This window comes from Teleopsis dalmanni, chromosome 1, assembly GCF_002237135.1.
Source record: "Teleopsis dalmanni isolate 2A chromosome 1, ASM223713v2, whole genome shotgun sequence".
Taxonomy (NCBI): domain Eukaryota; kingdom Metazoa; phylum Arthropoda; class Insecta; order Diptera; family Diopsidae; genus Teleopsis; species Teleopsis dalmanni.
In genome coordinates this window covers 187,865,159-187,885,814 of record NC_051846.1, presented here as the reverse complement: position 1 = coordinate 187,885,814, position 20,656 = coordinate 187,865,159, and the positions used below count along the sequence as shown (strand labels likewise).

At 29.0% G+C, this 20,656-nt stretch overlaps 3 protein-coding genes across 4 annotated transcripts in view; 2 read left to right on the top strand and 1 right to left on the bottom strand.

The window, feature by feature from the left end:
- Positions 1-1,275: 1,275 nt before the first annotated feature.
- The window catches only part of LOC119670809 (protein gone early), a 45,681-nt gene continuing 26,300 nt past the window's right edge, over positions 1,276-20,656 (bottom strand). For both annotated transcript variants that reach the window (XM_038081226.1, XM_038081227.1), the window contains exons 4-14: positions 7,275-7,398; positions 7,097-7,190; positions 5,224-5,272; positions 5,001-5,155; positions 3,402-3,529; positions 3,230-3,333; positions 2,646-2,935; positions 2,398-2,585; positions 2,216-2,338; positions 1,640-2,143; positions 1,276-1,522 (exon numbers count right to left, since the gene is read on the bottom strand). In XM_038081226.1, coding sequence (XP_037937154.1) covers positions 1,435-1,522; positions 1,640-2,143; positions 2,216-2,338; positions 2,398-2,585; positions 2,646-2,935; positions 3,230-3,333; positions 3,402-3,529; positions 5,001-5,155; positions 5,224-5,272; positions 7,097-7,190; positions 7,275-7,398 — 1,847 coding nt within the window. In that variant the 3' untranslated portion in view covers positions 1,276-1,434. The remainder of the gene's footprint in view (positions 1,523-1,639; positions 2,144-2,215; positions 2,339-2,397; positions 2,586-2,645; positions 2,936-3,229; positions 3,334-3,401; positions 3,530-5,000; positions 5,156-5,223; positions 5,273-7,096; positions 7,191-7,274; positions 7,399-20,656) is intronic.
- LOC119673335 (keratin, type I cytoskeletal 9) lies at positions 10,193-11,669 on the top strand. The gene is made up of 4 exons (XM_038084597.1): positions 10,193-10,207; positions 10,502-10,700; positions 10,761-11,258; positions 11,338-11,669. Exons 1-4 carry the CDS (start codon positions 10,193-10,195, stop codon positions 11,667-11,669), a joined length of 1,044 nt encoding a protein of 347 aa, XP_037940525.1.
- LOC119673334 lies at positions 19,848-20,622 on the top strand. Its single transcript, XM_038084596.1, has 2 exons — positions 19,848-20,358; positions 20,426-20,622. The coding sequence occupies exons 1-2, from the start codon at positions 19,848-19,850 to the stop codon at positions 20,620-20,622; spliced, it is 708 nt and encodes a 235-aa protein (XP_037940524.1).

Here is a 20,656-nt window from a genome sequence, read left to right as displayed (position 1 = left end):
TATATATTCAATATTCGAATTCTTAGTTAAAATTACTTCATGTGTTGTCATAGAAATAGATATCTATTTCGAATAGAAAATGGTGATACATATTAGTGAGGAAATGTACAAACTTAAAACAAATTTTTTGATTTTTTAATTTGTTGGAGTCAAAATCTTTTTGATTTTTAAAAACACGTTCATCTGAACCTGTGGAAAAATGTATATAATAAATAAATAAACCCATAAAATATCTCTTGTATTTCTTACAAACTAAAATTAACATACTTCAGTATGATTACAGCATCATGCAAGAAAATCAGATATGAAATACTGCTGAAGTAGTCCTAGTAATTGACATGAATAAATAAAATCGTTCGAAAACGAAAATAAAAAATCTTTTCGAACACACACTCAAAAAACTAAAGGCGTATGAACAAATTAAAAATTACAATTTACATATTATATTTGTACAAATGCTTTATTGTTTGTGTGTGTGTTTTGTGTTTATTTAAACTCTAATTATAATTAAAAATTAATAAATTATATTATAATTTTATAAAAAAACATTTTTACAAATCAAATATAATGTGTATGTTTTATTAATTAAATGTTTTGTTTTTGTTTGAACTAGAATTAAATATATTTTATATATTAAAATATATTTCTTTAATTAAAAACTAATTTATAGTTATTATTTTAAATAATTTTTACAGTTTAAACAAAATGTTTATGTTTTACTCATTCAAAAGTTTGTTTCTTTTTTTTTTCTTTTTGTTATGTTTTTATTTAAATTAAAATTATTAATAAAAACTGTTACATTATATTATTTTTTGTTTAAAATTTTTATTAAAATTTAAATAGAATGTGTATGTTTTACTAATTCCTATTTTTTGTTGTTTTATTTTTTATTTTTGTTATATGTTTATTTAAACGAGAACTATAGTTAAAAACTATTAATTTTATTTTATTTTATTTTATTTTATTAATAATTTATATAATAATATATTTATATTATTTTAATTATTTTTCATTTATGTTATTTAATCTTAAAAGTATATTGCTTAAACTAATTTAATTAAATTAAATACTATTAAATTATATTATTATTTTATTTGAATTTTGTTTTAACAATCTATATAAAATGTGTATGTTTTACTAATTCATAGTTAAAATTAAAACTATATTTAAAAAATAATTAACAAGTAAAATATTTAAAAACTAGATATACTTTATTTGTATACATTTTTCAGTTAAAATTCAATATTTACTAACTTAATAATAAAAATATCTGGCAATAAGAATTTCAACTAAGTCTAACTTTGCAGTTATGTAAACTTACATATACTTTCACATATCCATTTGCATTTATATTTCAAGCCTAATATGCTTATAAGGATTTAATAATTTATAATATAATTTTATTATAAAATAAAACTTATATTTATTGCAAGTTTAAAGTATATTACGGCAAGTTGCTTTTGGTGTTGGACAGCTCCAAGAGCGTGATAAGAATTGTATATGATTCCATGTTGCATTAAATCTGAAATTCAGTTAAAAATAAAAAATAATTATTAAAAGAAAAAATAGGTATTTTGTCATATTTGACTTTACATAAATTTAATTATACATTAGATATATTGCATATATCAAAACTTACAAATGTCGCTCTGCCAGTGTTTGTTCCACATGTGGCTTAATACGTGCATAGTCTTTGTCAGCAATTAAAATACTACAGTGCTTTTGCATGTAAGCTAGTGTATATAACTCATTGTCATTCAGCGCACGTAAACCCGGCAAACGGTGACGCTGTGTTAAACGTAAATTCTCATATGTTACTTTTGGTTCAATTGATGCACCCATTATAGGATTTGATGCATCAATAGCTTCAATAAATGTACTAAGTGCTCTAGCACTTATTTTAGCTGCACTTAATGTATTATGAAAACTATTCATTGTAGTTTTAGATAATTTCTCAAAATCTTCTTGCGTTTCCTCAGCAGCAGTGAGGCAATCAATATCGACTTTACCAATATCAATTTTTTCAGATGAATTTTCAATAGTAAAATAATCTTCATTCTCTCTGAACTGTTCCACAAATATGGGCAAAATGTCTATTAATACTTCAAGTATATCGGAACCAATACGTGCAAAGTTAATAGGTCTTTAAATATACAAAAAATTAATTTTATTTTAAATACTTAAAATTAAAATTATATATTTTTAAAATACTTACATCGGAAATCTATAATCATAGTAATTCGACAGAGCTATAGAACGTGATATTATCAACATATTCAGTTTGTTGGAATAAGCAATAGTTTTGGGTTCCTTATGCGTATACATTTCAGCAATAATGCTATAAATCACATAAAATAATTAAATTTAATAATTAAATATTGTTTTTAATGAACATACGTATCAACAATATTTAAATCGTCTTTAAGCTTCTGTTCCATACGTGCTTTACGGAAAGTCCAAATGGACATAAGGTGCTCAACAAAATAATTATCATTTAACAGCAACTGATCGTAATAATTTTTGATGTAACTTATGTTACTTAAAGCCTCTTCAGGTATACCAATTTGTAAACGCATAGCAGTTAACTAAATAAAGAAAAAAAATGCTATATACATTGTAATTAAATTTTAAATATTATTATGTACCTTCTCGTTTATATACGTTTTCAGTGAATCATTAATCCAATTGGCATTATCAATTGAAGCTTTTAATTGATTTATTAGCGTATAAAACATTAAACTCAAAAATTGATCGTTGCCTGCTGTTTTGCTTAGAATATTATTGCTTTTTAGATACGAACGTTTAACTTCATCGTCAAAGGATTGTGAGGATTTACTTAAAGTTTGTTTTTGTTGTAAACCATCAATAACAAGCGGTAGCCAATCTCTAACAATTTTCGTACAAAACATCCAACGTGGATAGGTTGCAGTGCGCCCTAAAAGTATATAATTTTTTTATTTATTTAATATTATAATTAATATAAATAATATTATTCGTATTAATTAATATTATTAATTTGAAAACCTCTGCAAGATACAGATGACAATCACATTTCATTACTAAACTTGGTTTGCATGTAAAACCAAATAAGAACTGTAAGGCAACCACAGAGGCAGTCGTAAAAAGTGAACTTATTGTACTCCGTAGAACTGTAGATGGCATTACGGTTTCAAGTACTCTTGTTCGGTTTCAAGTGTGTGGGCGTACTACTACTATATAGTATACTTACCGTAAACAGCATGATTAAATGTCTCAATTAAATTACGATATTCTTTTGATAAATAAGGTAAATAATGACGAGCCAAAGACCAGATGATGAAGTTATTGATAGCTCTATAAATAAATTTAATACAATTTAATTTGATTTAAATTAATTTGTAATTCTTTCATTTACTACTTACATTTTATCTGTCGTTGAGACCACAACCGATAGTTTACGAAACACTTCAATATCGCGAACTAACACTTCTGTATCTTCAGTAATTTTTGTGCGTGGAAATAAAGTTTGTAAAGTCTCCAAAATTGGTAACTAAAAAAATTGTTTATTTATTTATTAAAAAGTTAGGATTTGTTTTGACAAATTCCTAACTTAGGGTCATGGCTTCTAGGACCTTTAGAAGCTAAAAAGATCATTTTCATGATTTAAAGTTGTGGACAACAAAATAATTGTAAAGTAAAATACTAGTATTATAAATTAGATTGTAAAGACGATATTTAATTTTAATTTTATTTATTTAAATGTCCTTATGACTAGTTTAAAGTAACGCTTGCTAATAATAGATGACATGTCTGTTATAGTTTACTAGTACGCATTAGATCGAAATTTATTAACTTTTAACTTAAGAAACGCATAATATTAGTTTTGATATTAAAATAATTGTGTTCTAGTAGCGCGAAGAGTTCTGTAGAAAAGACACTTTATCACTTTCACTTTATATGGTAGGAATTCTATGGAAACCAAGACCGGAACTTAGTTGTTGTTGTTGTAACTCATGAGCTTGATATAGCAAGAAAAATGAAAGGAATTCCAATACGAAGAAAAAACGACAATAAAAGTACTTAATCGCAATGATCAAGCAGCATGCACCACTCTAACAGGGACTGTCCAACCCATTTAGATGGAACAAGAGACACATGGTTTTTGTTGTTATCGTAGCTCTTAAGTCTATACTCTTGAAAATTCAACCAATGAGACAAAAACAAGATCACTATTACAATAAGCGATACATGGTTGTTGTTGTTGTTGTTATAACTCGCTTTGAGAATCTTAAACGGCACTTGATCGTCGAAATTAATAAATGGTTCCGCGACGGAGACTCGGCCGCTCCTGGTATCTGGTTGTTGAGGACGAATATGTACTACCTGTAGCCTTACCGACTTCCAATATAGGAAGAAGTTATATATAAGCAATACATCAGTTATATTAGTATCAATAACTGATGTACGAAATGAGACGTATTAGCACTGTACCGAGTTATTTGAGACAAATTCAACAATAATACTTATAATGCGTAAACTACTATTATTGTATATGTAGACAAATTTATTAATGCAAGTATGTTAGAATAAATTCTAAACTACATACCGTTGATAATTTTAATAAAAGTCTAATAAGTAGTAAAGAAAAATAGAAAAAAATTGTATGAAGGCATATCCAAATTTGAGATTCCATATGATGATATTAAGACCGTAATATCAATAATTAGCTTACAAAATATAACTTTTGCAGTCATTTCTATCCAGAGTATATTTTACAATTTCACACTATTTACTTATATGAATTTTGTAAATTGAAAAAAAATCCTATATGTATTACACAAGGCAACATCAATATTGTTGCAAAATTGTTTATATACAGTTTTTGTATACAGTTTCTGCATTTGTACTCCTATGTTACATCTTATAATTTTGTAATACACAATAAGAAAGTTAATCCACAACTTAAATCAAGTATACAATATACTTTGAAAAAACCAAAAATCAGTATGTTTAATACTTACAGAAGGCGCTGTCGTCCTTAAAGATTTTAAAGTTGTTATTTGATTATATCTATCCGAACTTTCAGCTGATTCATGTGAATCGATATGGCTAACGATGCGTTTCTCATAATGAAAGACGTTATCAGCAAATTGTTCCGCTTCACGTGTAACAACGCCTAAAAAACGAATTAAAAAAATATATTTTTTGTTAAATTATTTGCCAATATTTAATTTTTAAACTTACCCATATTAATTGCAAAGTCACGAATGAGCAGAATGTATGCACGTATGATCTGAAAATAGATCAATTAATCTTTATAAGCATTTCTTAAACAAATAATATTTTGTTATTTTATTGTTGTTGTTGTGTTAGTGGAATGTTTCGATTTAAAGTTTTTGAATAGTGTGGGAAGCTTGAAATAGAGCAAAAGATCACCTCCAGACGTAACAAGATATACAATTACCGAATACTAGTCGGGCAAGGTTAATGAATAGACACTATGCACAATCTATATAGATACTTGTAGGTTTGCAGTATTATGAATAGAAATTAGTAGTTATTATGAAATGAAAATTTAATAGGTTAATTTACGTTAATACGATGTATCAAAGTTAGTTCCTTGGGAGGTTGGCTATAAGCATATATTGGGCTTAAATGTGCTATGTAAGTTCATAACCATTAAACCATTAGGATAACTGTTTGATGAATATTCTCAATTTATTTATGTCGATATTAGTTTTCTTTTGCCAATTTTTTTTTTATTTGAAAATATAGCTGAAAAAAGAAAAGTGCACAAAAACAATATATCTAAATATTATAAAGATAGGTCAATATATGGATATATACCTAAAATGCTAATTTAAAAAATAATTGTATTCTTTGTAACGGGCATAGACTGAAAATTGGAGAAAAAACAACTATTAAGGTGAAGCAATTTATCCCTACCGCGTAATATAGAAATTCTTACTCAGCGTCTATACTGGCTAGAATAGGTTAGCTTCGGTTATACCAGAGATGCTAACGATCCACTTATTAACCTATTGTCTTAACGTATAAAAACTCAGAGGTTTCATAAACATCTTGAACCTATGGAAAAGCCTAAACTGCTCTTTGAAGAGAGGTCCTGATTGAACCTCTTTGGTTGGTTGGTTATTAGCCAACCGACGCCGAAGGGAAACTCAAATTTATTCATAATTTTTAATAAGCTCTTTCTTACAAAACAGAGCTTTCTCTCACAAATGTTTACTGATAATATAAGTAAGAATTTTGTCACAATTTTTCTCTAATTGTGACTAAAATTTTAATGTACTATAATTGTGATTAAATTAAATATTTCTGTTGCTGTAATACGGATATTGCCCTCATTCCCTGTACAAGTTTTAGGCGAGAAATTGTTTTAAAGATTGTAACATATATATGTTTCTGTTAGAAATATGGAAACTATTTCTTCTGTGCTCTGTAAATTATTCTCAACACATGGAGTAAGAACACTTTAATTCGTCTCTTATTGCTTTCTGATATACAGTTCAACTAAATGGTTTATTATATTTATTTCTACATTATATTAAAAAAATATGAAAAAAACTAGGGTACCATGCTAGAAGATTAAATCTCCCTTTCAAATATAACTGTCACAGCTGTGGGGAAGACGATGAGAGTGCCTCTCATCTACTTTGTCTTTGCCCAGCTCATGCACTGCGGTGACTCAATACGTTACAACCTCTCTTTCTTGAGGATCTTGATCAATGACAAGACCTCCCATTAAGCAGTATTTTGAGCTACGCTAAATGGGCAAATAGGTCTAAGTGTATCGCCGGTATAACCTATCCTAATAAGAACAAAGAGAAATTTATAAGTTCAATGACAAATAATTATACCTATGTCAGAGTGAAAATACTCTGTTGCCAGAATACAGCTTTAGGAATCTTTTAAACGTATTTAATTAAATGAATTTTGTTGAATCTGACAACAAAATTTAATAAAACAAAAAATTATAAAGTCTTTAAATAATTAATATCATTGGCAAAAATTATAAAAATAGTTAAATTATTAAAAAAAACTTACTTCAATAAATTTTAATAAATGTATTAATAAATATATTTTTAAAAAAACTGACCTCATCATTTTGATCAATATTATAAAAATATTTGTCAGGCAAGCCCAGTTCACCTTCATCCAGAACAATAATATAATCTCGAGGTTCTTTAAACCTGCAAAAATACAAAAAGTAATACGAATCAATTAATGAATAATAAATAATATGTTTTATACAATAATAAAATTTATTGACTCACCGATTTTCTATACTGATTTTATAATACGGAAATATGCCGTAAATTGTCTGTAAATGCACTAGAGCCTTTCGATACTCCCAGCTCTGAACTAGACGATTCGAATCGCGAAATGTTAGCCAACCATCTAAAATAAACAATTTTTGAATTTAAATGATAAACGTTTATAATAATAAAATATAAAATATATGCCTAACAACAAAAGTATTTTATTTATAACAAGGAACTAAAACTGGAACTGGCTGCAATCAATTTTAAATATTGCATAAAGTATTATGAAATTTTTCGCTAATTTAATTAAAAAACATTGAACTTTTATGGAATTTAATAAACTCCATTTGGGTTTTCCTATAAAATAAATTATGATTATCAAATAATGAAATAAAGTTTTAAGTGGAAATGTTGAGATACTAATTAAGTAATATTTAACACCTTATTTTTAGGTACTTTTTTATGTTACGAGGGAAGTGACTGAAATATTCCAAATAATAAATAAAATAAATTTTCTGATTTTTACAAAACTTTTAACTATAAATTTAAATAATCTTATTTTAAACTGTTTGTAATTCTGTGTGGAGAAGAAGTGTAGAAGAAGAAGAAGGAGAAGAAGAAGAAGGAGAAGAAGAAGAAAGAGAAGAAGAAGAAGGAGAAGAAGAAGAAGGAGAAGAAGAAGAGATGAAAATAATGACTAAAAATAAACTTAAAATTTTCAGTAATAGAAAACTTAGTTTTTATAGACATTGAGTTCAATCAATATTTAACTTTTTATTGAAGAGTAATTGCAATATTCAAATAAAAGTCTGATAAACTATAAAGAAATTCCAGTTAGTTTTAATAAAAATTTCTCCAAAATCTAAGAAACCCTAAAAAAATGTATTATTTAGTGTATAACAAAACAAAGAGAAACGATTAGGAAAAGTAAATTCAAGAATCGAAAAGAATTTAAAAAATAAAATTTGAAAACATGTATAAATATTTGTTTATTCATTGTAAAATGCCTATATGACACAAAAAGTACACTAGAATCATTTTCAACTTATTACTAGATAGCTAACTATCCTGCGAGAACTTGAAAGCTCATTGGATAGCTAACTATCCTGCGAGACCTTGAGAGCTCTCTGGATAGCTACCTATCCTTCGAAAGCTTGAGAGTTCTCTGGATAGCTACATATCCTTCAAGACATTGAAAGCTCTTTGGATAGCTACATATTCTTCGAGAATCTGAAAGCTCTACGGATAGCTAGCTATCCTTCGAGACCTTAAGACCTGACCTTGAGAACCCTTTGAACACTCTTAAGCAAAGTAATTAGTAAGCTTTACTGTTTGTGCGATTTTCTGTCCTCTTACTCTGTAATGTGTACAGAGTGGCTATACTGATATATAATGTCAGAGTGCAAATACACACTTCTGTAGATTGAATTGAACTCAGACACTTATGCCTGGACACACTGCAATCCTGTAGAATGAAGCAGATTTTATAACAATTTTTATTAAACCCGTTGAAATGATTTAATTTAACAAATCTTTTGTATTTATCGACTCTAAAAAGTTTGCTTACAAGTTTAGAACAATTTCCAGTACTTTGTTCTGGAAATCACACCTGGGTGATGACATAGAAAATGTTTAATTGTTTCTTCTTCCTGCAAGTTTTATAGAACTTTTACAATTAATATTAAAAGGAATACACAGTTTCTCTGAAGTGCAGCGTTACCGCGGTCCTTTTTAATGAGTACACTAAGCTACAATGAGCAATAAAATATTATTCAAACAAAATTATGAATAAATTGAATATTATATTTTCGAATACATACTACCTCTGGATAACTTAAGCGAATCCAAAAGATCTAAATTTCGATAATACTTATAAACAAAGCAAATTAAACAGACTTCTTCAGGAATGATTCCAGTTTCCAGGCCATTATACAAAGAATAGTATATTTTTTCTGAATCTCAACTACTTGAGATGAAAAACTTAGAATAAATTTCCGAAACTTCAAGTACTCTTCTAGTGCTTGCAAACAATCTGTTTTTATATGTATAGTAATCTAACTTTTTCTTACGTCAATTTATTTTATTAGCTGCAGTGAAATAAGTCAATTAAGACTTTTAGTATTTCCGCTAAATACATTCAATATTTTCACAAAATTTTTTAAAATAATCCTCTCTCAAATGTTATTAATATGGAGATATAGATATGTAGGATCATGCATCCTACAATTATATTTAATGTAATTTATTGCGATTGATACTCATATCTATAGATAAACTGTTTAATGAAGACGTGTTCTTCCATTCGATAGTTAAGCTTCATTGTTACTCTTTATTGATAATATCTAACAGTTCAAGGCCAATGTTTTATTAATTTTATATTTTAATTGTTTATAACAAAAAAAACAAAAAGCAATTGAAACTTCCCTGGTACAAAGCTGTAAAAAAAAATAAGAGTGTAACAAATTTTTTGAAAATTTTGGTGATACCATAAACCTTTTAAACAATTTGTATTGTATATTAAACTTTCTGAAGTATTTAATTCTTGGCTTAGTAGCTGCAATCTCAGTGTTTGCTGGTACCACATGATTTTTTTATAGTATCATTTCTACACTTCACTAAAAAAATTAGCACCTAACTTCAAATTTATCATAGCCGGATTTTGTGTTATAGTTCGTTTTAGTTATCGATTTATTGCAATATGTCGTCTAGGGTTTTGAAATTTCTTTAATTAGTTTTAATTAATGTTGGCATAATATTGTTTTTGATCATTTATATTAATTTTTAAGATTTTTATAGTTTTAGATATTTTCATATATAATCAATCAATCGTCAAACTGAAATCAATCACTTCTGTTTTGTGAACACAAGTGGACAGTTAGTGGGAAACCAATAGTTCCAATAAATTTATTTTTAATAAAACAAGCCTTAGCATGAATAAATTTGTGGTAAGTGTAAAAACTTAAAAGGATAAATATACTACATATAACTGCAAACATCAAACTAATGGAGAGTTTTGTGAAGAGAACAAAAGGAGCTAATGTCACAAAGTGCAAACCAAATCATTGAAGACAAGTGAAAGAAAATGATTTTAAATGACAATAAAAAAGAAGTGATTTTCTCTATATTATTATCCCAGTTCTAATCTAACAGATGTCGTGCTCAACTAATAATGTTTGACTTCATCAAACAGACCAATCATTTTAAGCAGTGCATATTTTAACAAAATTTAATTTTTCAAGGTTGTAATTTTGGCTTGCGTATTGCTAAGCTCAGCCAATGCACGTCCAGATCTCAGTCATGGCTATCGTTACAATGCAGGCCACAGCAGTGGTGGTGGAGGTTTTCTGCAAGCCCCAACTTCAATCAGCTCAAGCTCCTCCTACTCACCCGTAGCTTCTGGAACATCATACTTCAATGCCGCTCCCGCTATTGGACAAAGTGGAAGTATCGGTTTCTCTTCTGGAGGTCTTGGTGGTGGTAATTCTGGTCTCTCATTAGGCGGTTTTGGCGGTAGCTCTTCTGGTGGTTCTTCTGGCCTCTCCTTAGGTGGTTTTGGCGGCAGTTCATCTGGTGGATCATCTGGTGGTTCATTTGGTGGTTATAATGGTGGTTCATCTGGCGGCCAAGAAGCTTTCCTTGGTCATATACAAAACAACCAGCCACCAATTGTAACAAAGCATTTCTATGTACACTCAGCACCAGAAGATCATGATGAACAACAAATTGTACGCTATGTCAATGTTGGCCGTCCTCAACAAAACTATCGCGTTGTCTTCATTAATGCACCATCCTCATCTGCAGCGAAAGCCAAGATTATTGCTAACGTTGCACCAGTTGAAGATAAGACTGCCATTTATGTACTTTCTAAGAAATCCAATGAATTGGATGTTAGCGCTGAAGTTGTTACACCAGCACCAGTTAACAATAAACCAGATGTATTCTTCATTAAATACAAGACCCCACAAGAAGCTGTACATGCACAACACACCATTCAAGGTAGAATTAACTCAAACTGCTACAAAGGCTAATTATATTTCATTTATTTTTATTCTAATTTTTTGGCATTTTTTAACAGCTCAATATGATGCTCTTGGTGGAAGCAGTGACCTTGTTGATGCTGGCACAGTACCTGTCTCCTCAGTCATTGGCAGCTTAGGTGATTCAGGAAATGGCGGATCTGCTGGTGGTAATGGAGGAGGATCACTTGGAGGTGGATCTTTCGGTGGTAATGGTGGCGGTTCAACCATATCAATTGGTTCTCTTGGCGGTACCGGTGGTTCACTCGGTGGCTCATTTGGCGGTTCAACTGATTTCGATACTCAACCATCACAAAATTTCGGTGCTATAAATATTCCTCATACTGGTGATAATACTCAACAAACTTACTTGCCTGCTCAACATAAATAAAGTTGAATGCGGCTAAAGTGGTTTATTCTGCAAAGATCGGTTGCTCAGAATAATGCATAGAAATCCATTCATACATTATAACGACTTTATGATTATTGTTTTGTAAAATTAATCCTCTTGTTTTTCTTGTGTAAATAATAAAAATTTTAAACTATAAATGCTGGTTTCAAAATCTTCTTCTGTAATTATTCGAATATGATTCTCGTATGAGAAAATGCATAAAAATATAAATTTTATGACTTCTTCTCACCCACAAAACGATTCCAATTAAATTGCAAAATCATAATGTTTATGTTAATGTCGAGCAACAAAAAATATAAAATCTGTCAATGTTCATAAAATTTTACATAAATTTTATAAGCCGCCGCGCTTATGCTCGTAAGATCGTATCAATTAATGAATTCCTAATTGATCATTATAAATTGTTAATTCTGTCACACGAACATAAATAAGATGCGCTTAATATCTATATTAACCTCAAGCAAGTAGATAGATCTGAGCCGATACGAATTTAGTTTCGTCTCAAGCTAAAATATTGTTTTAAAAAATGCGTGCGGTAATAAAACCTCTCCGATTATTTATTATGAAAATGAAGATGTTTTTATTAAAATGTTGTTTTTAACGCGTTCACGCATTTATTAATGTTCGAGTTTTATGTTCTGTCATTAATCAAAAAGTGCTGCTAGAAATTATTATTTAGGATTGAGCTTTATTTTTTTTTCAGTGTAATTGTGTACTCAAATTACAATTATATTAGTTAAAAAAAAGCAATAATATCATATGATCAGTAAAACTATGTATTAGTATAGCTATGATCAGACTATGATCAGTCATGCTGTACTGCTATCAGAAGCTTAAAACACTTAGGTTTTTTAGTTAGTTTCACTGAGTAATCATTATTTATATTTTATTTATATGAGATATATCAAACTAGGACTCGATTTGTAAATTTGGCGCGATATTTACACTTTCCCACAATATTTACAGTTGAGCTCGTGTGCCTGAGTATCTTCATTATTCTGAGAATACAATGTAAGTGGATTGTTATCAAACGACTTCAATAGTGTATAGCCCATCCATCCGGGTTGTTGCTTGTGTATACTCGTCTGGTTTGGTATTCACAGGACTTTGTAAGTTTGGCCTGATATTTACACTTCCCCACAATATTTACAGTGGAGCTCGTATACCTGAGTATCTTCAGTACCCTGAGAATACAATGTAGGTGTATTGTTATCAAACGATTTCAATAGTGTATAGCCCATACATCCGGGTTGTTGCTTGTCTATACTCGTCTGGTTTGGTATTCACATGTGTCGATTTTATTCAAAAATAGGAACTCCATTGTAACGCTTGTTGTCATAGGATTTATATACTAAGTGACCTATCCAGCCGGATTACTGTTTGTATAAAGTCAACTAGTGTGTTATTCACATACGTCAATATTTATTCAAAAATAGCATAGATATAAATAATAAGTAGTCTCTTCAGCGAAGTTACTGCTTATTCACACTAATATGATATATTATTTAACAACGCTTTTCCTTAATTATAAATATCCAACAAAACATATTCAAAACTGGAACCTTATTATAATGGCTAATGCTATTGTGAAAATGCTTCTTATCATATGATTTATATACTAAGTGACCTATCCAGCCAGATTACTACTTCTTTTTACACATCTGGTTGGCTACACATGACAGCTGTTTGTTAAATATAGACCCGCGTCACCATATTTTCCGGAAATATTTTCTGAGAATTATATTCCAATACTGAAAGTGGAATGTTTATCATACTGTTTGTATGATAGGGTAACCAACCGAATTACTTCTTGTATATGCTTTTGTAGTTTGTAATAGTTTTTTCCAGTATGTGTCTACACAATTTTTTAATGTTATAAGAGTGTGTCTATAACCATCACATAATAAGAAAAAGTTGAGTTTTACACCATACAAACAAGGTGTACTATAATCTGAGTAGAAGATAAAATAATAGTCAAAAGCACAAAATTTAGTCTAAAAATGCCAATGTACGTACAATATAAAGAGCAGAGTATTCCACGCTATTAGTTCTTTCCATCGATCTAAACCATAATAGACGATTTTATCAAAGAGTTTTGAAACTTGACTTATGTTGCACAATAACTTGTCATGTTATCGATTGATACTTCTAACCGATTTTTTCACTAAAAATTTCATTTTTAATTAATTTTAGCAAACATCTTTTTTTTAAAATATTTTTACAACCATCCCTTTACTTTAGAACAGACCTTGTATATATAGCTTTTTATGAATCTTTATAAAACCGTATAAGCTAAATCCATGTTTTTCTAAATGATTATTAACATTTAAGTATTTTTTAAAGTATTATATACGCAATACAGTGCCGTACACCTTGGTCCAAAGGCGGAGGTCACTAATTTTGAATCTTCAATGTTACTTAATATTTCCTTCTTAGAGGTCACTAATTTTAAATCTTCAATGTTACTTAACATATTATTTCCTTCTTAGCAGAATTATGAACCTAATATTCTTAAAATAAATGAAAAGAATAACTATGTCAATTACTGTTTATAATCTCGGTATATTACAAAAGTGATCTGAGTGACTAATGTGGTTTTCATTTGGTAAAGCTGGGGTAACTTTTTTAAACTAGATTCACTTTTAGTGCAATTTTTGTTTGCGATTGGTAAATCTGTGGTAACTTTAATAATCGAGATACACTCTTAGTGCAATTTTCGTTTTAGATTGGTAAATCTGCATAATACTCGAGATTAAAGTATAACACTTTAGAATAATTTATAACACTCTGGATATTGTGTCAGAGTAAAAAGATTACCCTGAAAATAATTTGAATTACTTGTGAATTTACTTTGTAAGATTCATCAATTCAATTCAATTCAAATTAATATAAGCTTTTATCTAGAAAGAATATAGTAGATGAGGAATATTTTTCTATTTCACAATACCGAAACTAATGTTAATTCAAATAAACTTATCTCCGCATTTGAGATTATTTTAAAATGCTACATAAACTAAGCTTATCTAACTAATTTAATTGGAATTTACGAAGAGTCCTTGTAGCTAATTTTGTCTCAATGCCATTAACAAGACATTGCCCACGTCATATATGGTTATCGGAGATTTCATTTGAGAAACATCGAATTACCGATTGATATTAAGAAGAAAAAAAATAAACTCGTTCAAAGCACATAAATTATAATATTAGAGACTTAATATTTAAATTTAGTAAAAACAAAAATTAAATAAAATTTTTATTAAAAACAATTTACTTCTTTGGTCAAAATGCAAGCGTAGCAACCAAAAATATACCAACACCAACTGAACTTTTAGGCAAGAGGGAAATAATTAACTGAAGAAATGCACTGATCATGATAAGTTTTTTTTTATTTGCATATAAATTAAATTATTTGAAGATAGACTTCAAAAAAATGGATGGCTTAAAATAGATATTTTAAGAATGGGATTTTCCCATGCGGGTGGTAGATGTTTCATAAATTAAGTAAATAAAAAATAAAGCAAAAAAATATTTAATTTGCTAAATGCTTCGCATAAATTTTGCATCTTTCTTTAATTTAGTCTAATTTGTATAATGACTAAATTATGCGCCAAAATCACAGCCGTAAAATTTATAGTAACAAAAACTAAATTAAAGCGAAGCCGTTGAATTGTATCCACATTTTTATTCGTATATCTGAGATTCCGCGATGTTTGCAAATATTTTTGAAGATTTAAAACCGCGAAAGATAATGTGTTAATACAATAAAAAAAAAAATATTTTTAAAAATTTTTTGCATTAGTCGTTTTGCTTGATGTCGCTATGATCAATGGCAGGCGGCATCCCTTGAAGTTGTTTTTAAGTCCGAAACACAAGGTCTGCAAACTCAAGTTCAATGTCGAGAAAGGGAATGTCACTCTTTCAATATATTAAACAGCTTACATTTAGTATAATTCCGTAACTGATTAAAAAATAATCTTTCTAATATATTTTCAATAGGAATCGAAGTATAGCCAAAAATGGAACTAAGAAAATATAATGTAACAATAGAGTATGATAGTTGGTTCTCTCTAAAGAAAGTTCTTATAGGTCATAATTGTCCCTTCTAGTTATAAAAATAATCAGCTACTATAAGTGTCTTAATTGATATTGATTGGTTATTCAAAGCTTTACTGCATAAGCTATTCAAAAAACAACAATGAAGATTTATAAAAATATTGATTATTCTTTCTTATCACTCTACGACACTATTTGCTCATAGATTTACACTGCTAAATCTTATTTAAAATATTCTACTTATCAATTGTGTAGATCAATCAATAAGCTCATCTACATGAAATTTGTATAGACCACACACATATCAACCAAACTATAAACCCAAAATTAACACCAATCTACACAAATTTTATGTAGATCACACATCAACGAAACTAAAAGTTATAGCTCACACAGATTTCAATATTCTCTGAAATTAGAACCTTTGTAATGATAATTCAAGACAAGATAATGGTAACAAGAACACCTTCACAAATTCTTTATCAACGAATCTATCCAAACAAATGTTGATAATATACATAATATATATAATATATATAAAACCAATAAAACACTTCATACGTGTATACAGTGGCTTTGTTTTAATGGCCTGCCAATGGCCTTTTCACTTACATTCTTACAAATATCAAAGAGTCTCTGTTCTTCAAAGCCTAACCAAAACCCTATATTTTGGAAAAAAAAATATCTAGAAACTAACAAATACTCACTAAAATTATAATATTAGGCAAATAGACAAAGATTTCAAAATATAGAACTTTATCAATAGAACTGAAGACAATGTGTAATTATTTAGTGGTAAGTATTACGCCCTCTACGTCCAGTATTACATTACTGGACTAGTACTTGTATCCAAACATTAAACTGTCAATTGGAAAAATTTTAAAGTTGAATAGAATAGAATAGGTAAACAACATAAAGAAAACAACAGCCCATATTGGCGTCATGCTGTATTAAGAATTAAAATTGTATTGATATCCGGGATATATTATCTCGCGTTAAATAATTATCAGTTTTAAAAACAAAATAGAAAACCTACAACTGTAAATTAAAGTTTTCATGCTTATAAATAGCAATCACACACTGGTCCAAGCACTTTTTTTTATAGTACCATAAATTTAAGGTTGTAGTTCATTTTAATATTTAAATAATTATTGAAGTAGTAAATTAGTAATTAATTCATTATCTCATTTAATACAAACTGGTGCAAAACTTAACAATAATCCGGCTATTAGTTGACAAGTTACAATAATTTTTATAGAATAATTTTCAATTTATTCAAAGCAAAAGATTGAAATAACTTTTGATGTAAAAAAATGATTTCATAAGTCTTGAGGTGGCTCTGTAACATAATGTATACAAGTACTTTTTTAGTTTTCACAAACAAAAAGCGAATTACACAGTAATAACAAAAGAATATCTCAGTTATATTGTATGTTATCTTCTGGCATAGTATATATATTTGCTAATATTCGATCAAGAGCAAGATCACGTTGATGATTCTAAATGCTTTTTATACATTAAAACATCATTTATACAATAAAAGGAACTGCTCCATAAGATACAAATGGTAGCCAAATCAATTATATGGACAGCAATTAATGAAAGTTAACCCAAGCGATCAAAGGCGCAACTCTTAGTAAGAATAATTATACTACACATATGCATATATTTAGCTGTATCAATATCCATCCTATATCTAATGATGAAGTCGTTATCTCTTTACGAGTTGGTCGTATACTGACCTTTCAACCTATGTAAGTACCAACTTTATTCCTGTGGTACCATAATGGGCCATTATTTGAGTTCAAGTGAGATTTTGGATACAAGGTCGACACTCTACATATAATTTTCAAGAAGCGCTTTAAAAGAAGGTAATATTCATTAAAAACTCCGATAGTCAATTTGAAGAAAAAATTTGCCAAAAATGATCCCAAATGAATATGAAGAAAATACTCTCCAATCATCCCATTTCATCGAAATAAAACTGATTGCCAAATTATATGGATTGCACTTCAAATTGCTTTACTACTCAACTTATCTTATATCAACTTATACAAAATAACATTTTTGGTATATGTGTTATTTTAAAGTTTTTGGTCATTTGTTATTTAGATGGTTTGTTGTATCGATAGTTTACTGTATAGTATTAGATTAGATGTTTACTATAAGCAATCCTACATTAATATTTTTGTAGTATTTCCTTTCACTATTTCATAATTATCAATATAGAACATTTGAAACATTTTACCATTGAATATCTATACTTTATTCTATTATATACCTTCTGCTCAAAAAGTAACCGGATTTTGTTGTTTGTTAACTACTCCTTAAGTAATAGACCTTTTTCAAACATTTTTTTGTTATGTTGGTACACCCTTTCTTGACATATGGTACAAATATGAGCGCCATCTGTCAATTAGTTTATTTACAGCAGCTGTTAATGTGAGACTACCTCAAGTGCATTTAGCGATTTTTACTATAGAAAATTCTTGTTGTACGCGATTTTTTGACCAAACATGGCATCACTGTCATCGTTCAGGCATCATATCCACCAGATCTGGCGCAGTGCGACTTTTTCCTGTTCTCGAAACTCAAATTGCCCCTTCGTGGTAAGCGTTTTGAATCGATTGAATCGGTAAAAGAGAATTCGTTGAAGGAACTAAAAGCCAGACCTGCACGGGCCAACGAAAAGTGTATGGAAGATTGGGTTAAGCGTTGGCATATGTATATCGCTTCAGAAGGAACATATTTTGAAGGAGATAAAATAAATTTGAAATAAAATTTAAATTTGTGTGTTTTATTTACAAAATCCGTGTACATTTTGAGCAGAAGGTACTAGAATATCTGCTTGGGACTCACTAAAACAAACAAAAAGATGTTGTAGTTAGTTGTGAATATACGTAATTTTACCTTTCACATTTGTGTTTAATTAATACTTTTAAAATACTTAAGATATATTTAATAATTAAAAGTTATTTATGACACTTTCTGTGTTTAAATTTTTTGAAATACTTTTGCAAAGAACTTGTTTGTTACTTAATCCACCGAAGAAAATTAGCGGTAGCACATATTCTTTTTAAATACTAAGAATTAAATTAAACCTGTAAGAAATTAGCAGCTAAAATGAAGGGAGATTCATATATACACACTTGTTTAATATATTAGTACATAAATAACTTTTTTCTAGCTTTTATCTCTTTTATATTAGTTAAATCGAGCTAATCATTCTGCACTTTATCTGCAGTAAATATATAACGGTATTTTCTTCGAGGAACTAAGACAAAAGAGTGTTTAAATTTATAAAAAAAAAAAGACAACTCTTTACCTGCAACATTTCATTATATTAAAATATCTTTTTACCAAAATAATCTATTATCGCATAAAACTGAATGCCTACAAAAAATCAATTTATTAGTTAAATTTTTGCAATTTGAATTTGAATAAATTTTGGGTCAAACTCGAGATTAAACCACAACAAAGAAATATGCTTGGCTATATTCACGAGTTACTAAAATCATCAATTTAAAAATTCCATATATATAAAACAATATATATATAATATATATATATATATAATACAATATATGTAGAAAACATGATTAATTTAATGAGCAAAAAACCAAGCCTAGTTTAACTCAGTGTGACACTTGAGCTTGCAACTATTTAACTCATTCCGTACAATAAACAACAACAATCAAGCCAAAAAAAATTGTCATATCAACAACAATGACAAGAAAAATAGACTTTTTGAGCCTACAAAATATTTTATTTAAAATTTTAGGCATAGAAATTAGCATAAAATGAAAATAAACTCGATTGAGCAGCGGTCAAGTAACTTTATGCCTTCAGTATAAAAGGTAAGTGGACCAATGGATGTCATGTGCAGTGAACAAAAACGAACCGATTAACAAAGAAGTGTTTTCCCTCACAAAAATTACAAAATCAAATAAAAAAACAAATTTAATATAAAAATATTGTGAAAATCTAAAATTGTGTGGATATATATAAAAAGGATATATAAGTGAATAAATAATCAAAAAAAAAATCTCTATTATCTATTAAATAATTAGTGTATATCCTTTACAAGCATAACGAATTTTCAAAATGCGTTTCTTTATTGTCCTATCGGTTATTTTGTCCGTCGGTTACGCTGCTCCCCAGTACGGTTACGAACAACCCATTCCCGGTCACATCGCTAACGTTGACAACGGTTCTAATGGTGTAAATCGTCATGGTAATGGCGGTGAAAAGTATTTGCCTCCAGCGACAACGACCCCAGCACCTATTGTGCATAAACAGTTCTATGTAATATCTGCACCCGAGGATAACGGCAATAAAGGCAAACAGAAACACCTCGTTTTAGGCCGCCCACAACGTAACTATCGCGTTGTTTTCATTAAAGCACCAGGTTCAGATAATGGCAATGTTAAATACTCTGCTGAATTTGCACCACAAGAGGAAAAAACTGTCATTTATGTACTCAGTAAAAAGGATAATGATTTGGATGCTAATGATATTGCTACTCCACCACCAACACAACCAAGCAAACCAGAAGTGTTCTTCATTAAATATAAAACCGATGATGAGGCACAACAAGCACAGAAAGAAATTCAAGGTAAGACTACTTTATATCCTATCGATCTTTTGTTGTTTCCTAAAATTTATATATAATTATTTTTCAGGCCAATATGACAAATTGGGTGGCACCAATGAATTTTCCGATGAAGGCACTGCTCCCGTAACATCTGTAATTGGTTCCCTAGACAGTCTCAACGGAGATGGTAGCTACAACTACCGCCCAGTTAATAGCGGAAGCGCTGATCTGTCAGAACCAATTGCACCAAGCAGCCAATACTTGCCATCGTTCTTTAAACATTAATCAAAATTTTTATTTTAATCAAAATAAAAATTAT

Coding starts and splice junctions, on each gene's coding strand:
- LOC119673334 (XM_038084596.1), top strand. CDS start 19,848: ATGCGTTTCTTTATTGTCCTATCGGTTATTTTGTCCGTCGGTTACGCT. Junction 20,359..20,425: donor AGCACAGAAAGAAATTCAAG/GTAAGACTACTT, acceptor ATTATTTTTCAG/GCCAATATGACAAATTGGGT.
- LOC119673335 (XM_038084597.1), top strand. Junction 10,701..10,760: donor CGCTCCCGCTATTGGACAAA/GTGGAAGTATCG, acceptor GTCTCTCATTAG/GCGGTTTTGGCGGTAGCTCT. Junction 11,259..11,337: donor TGCACAACACACCATTCAAG/GTAGAATTAACT, acceptor ATTTTTTAACAG/CTCAATATGATGCTCTTGGT.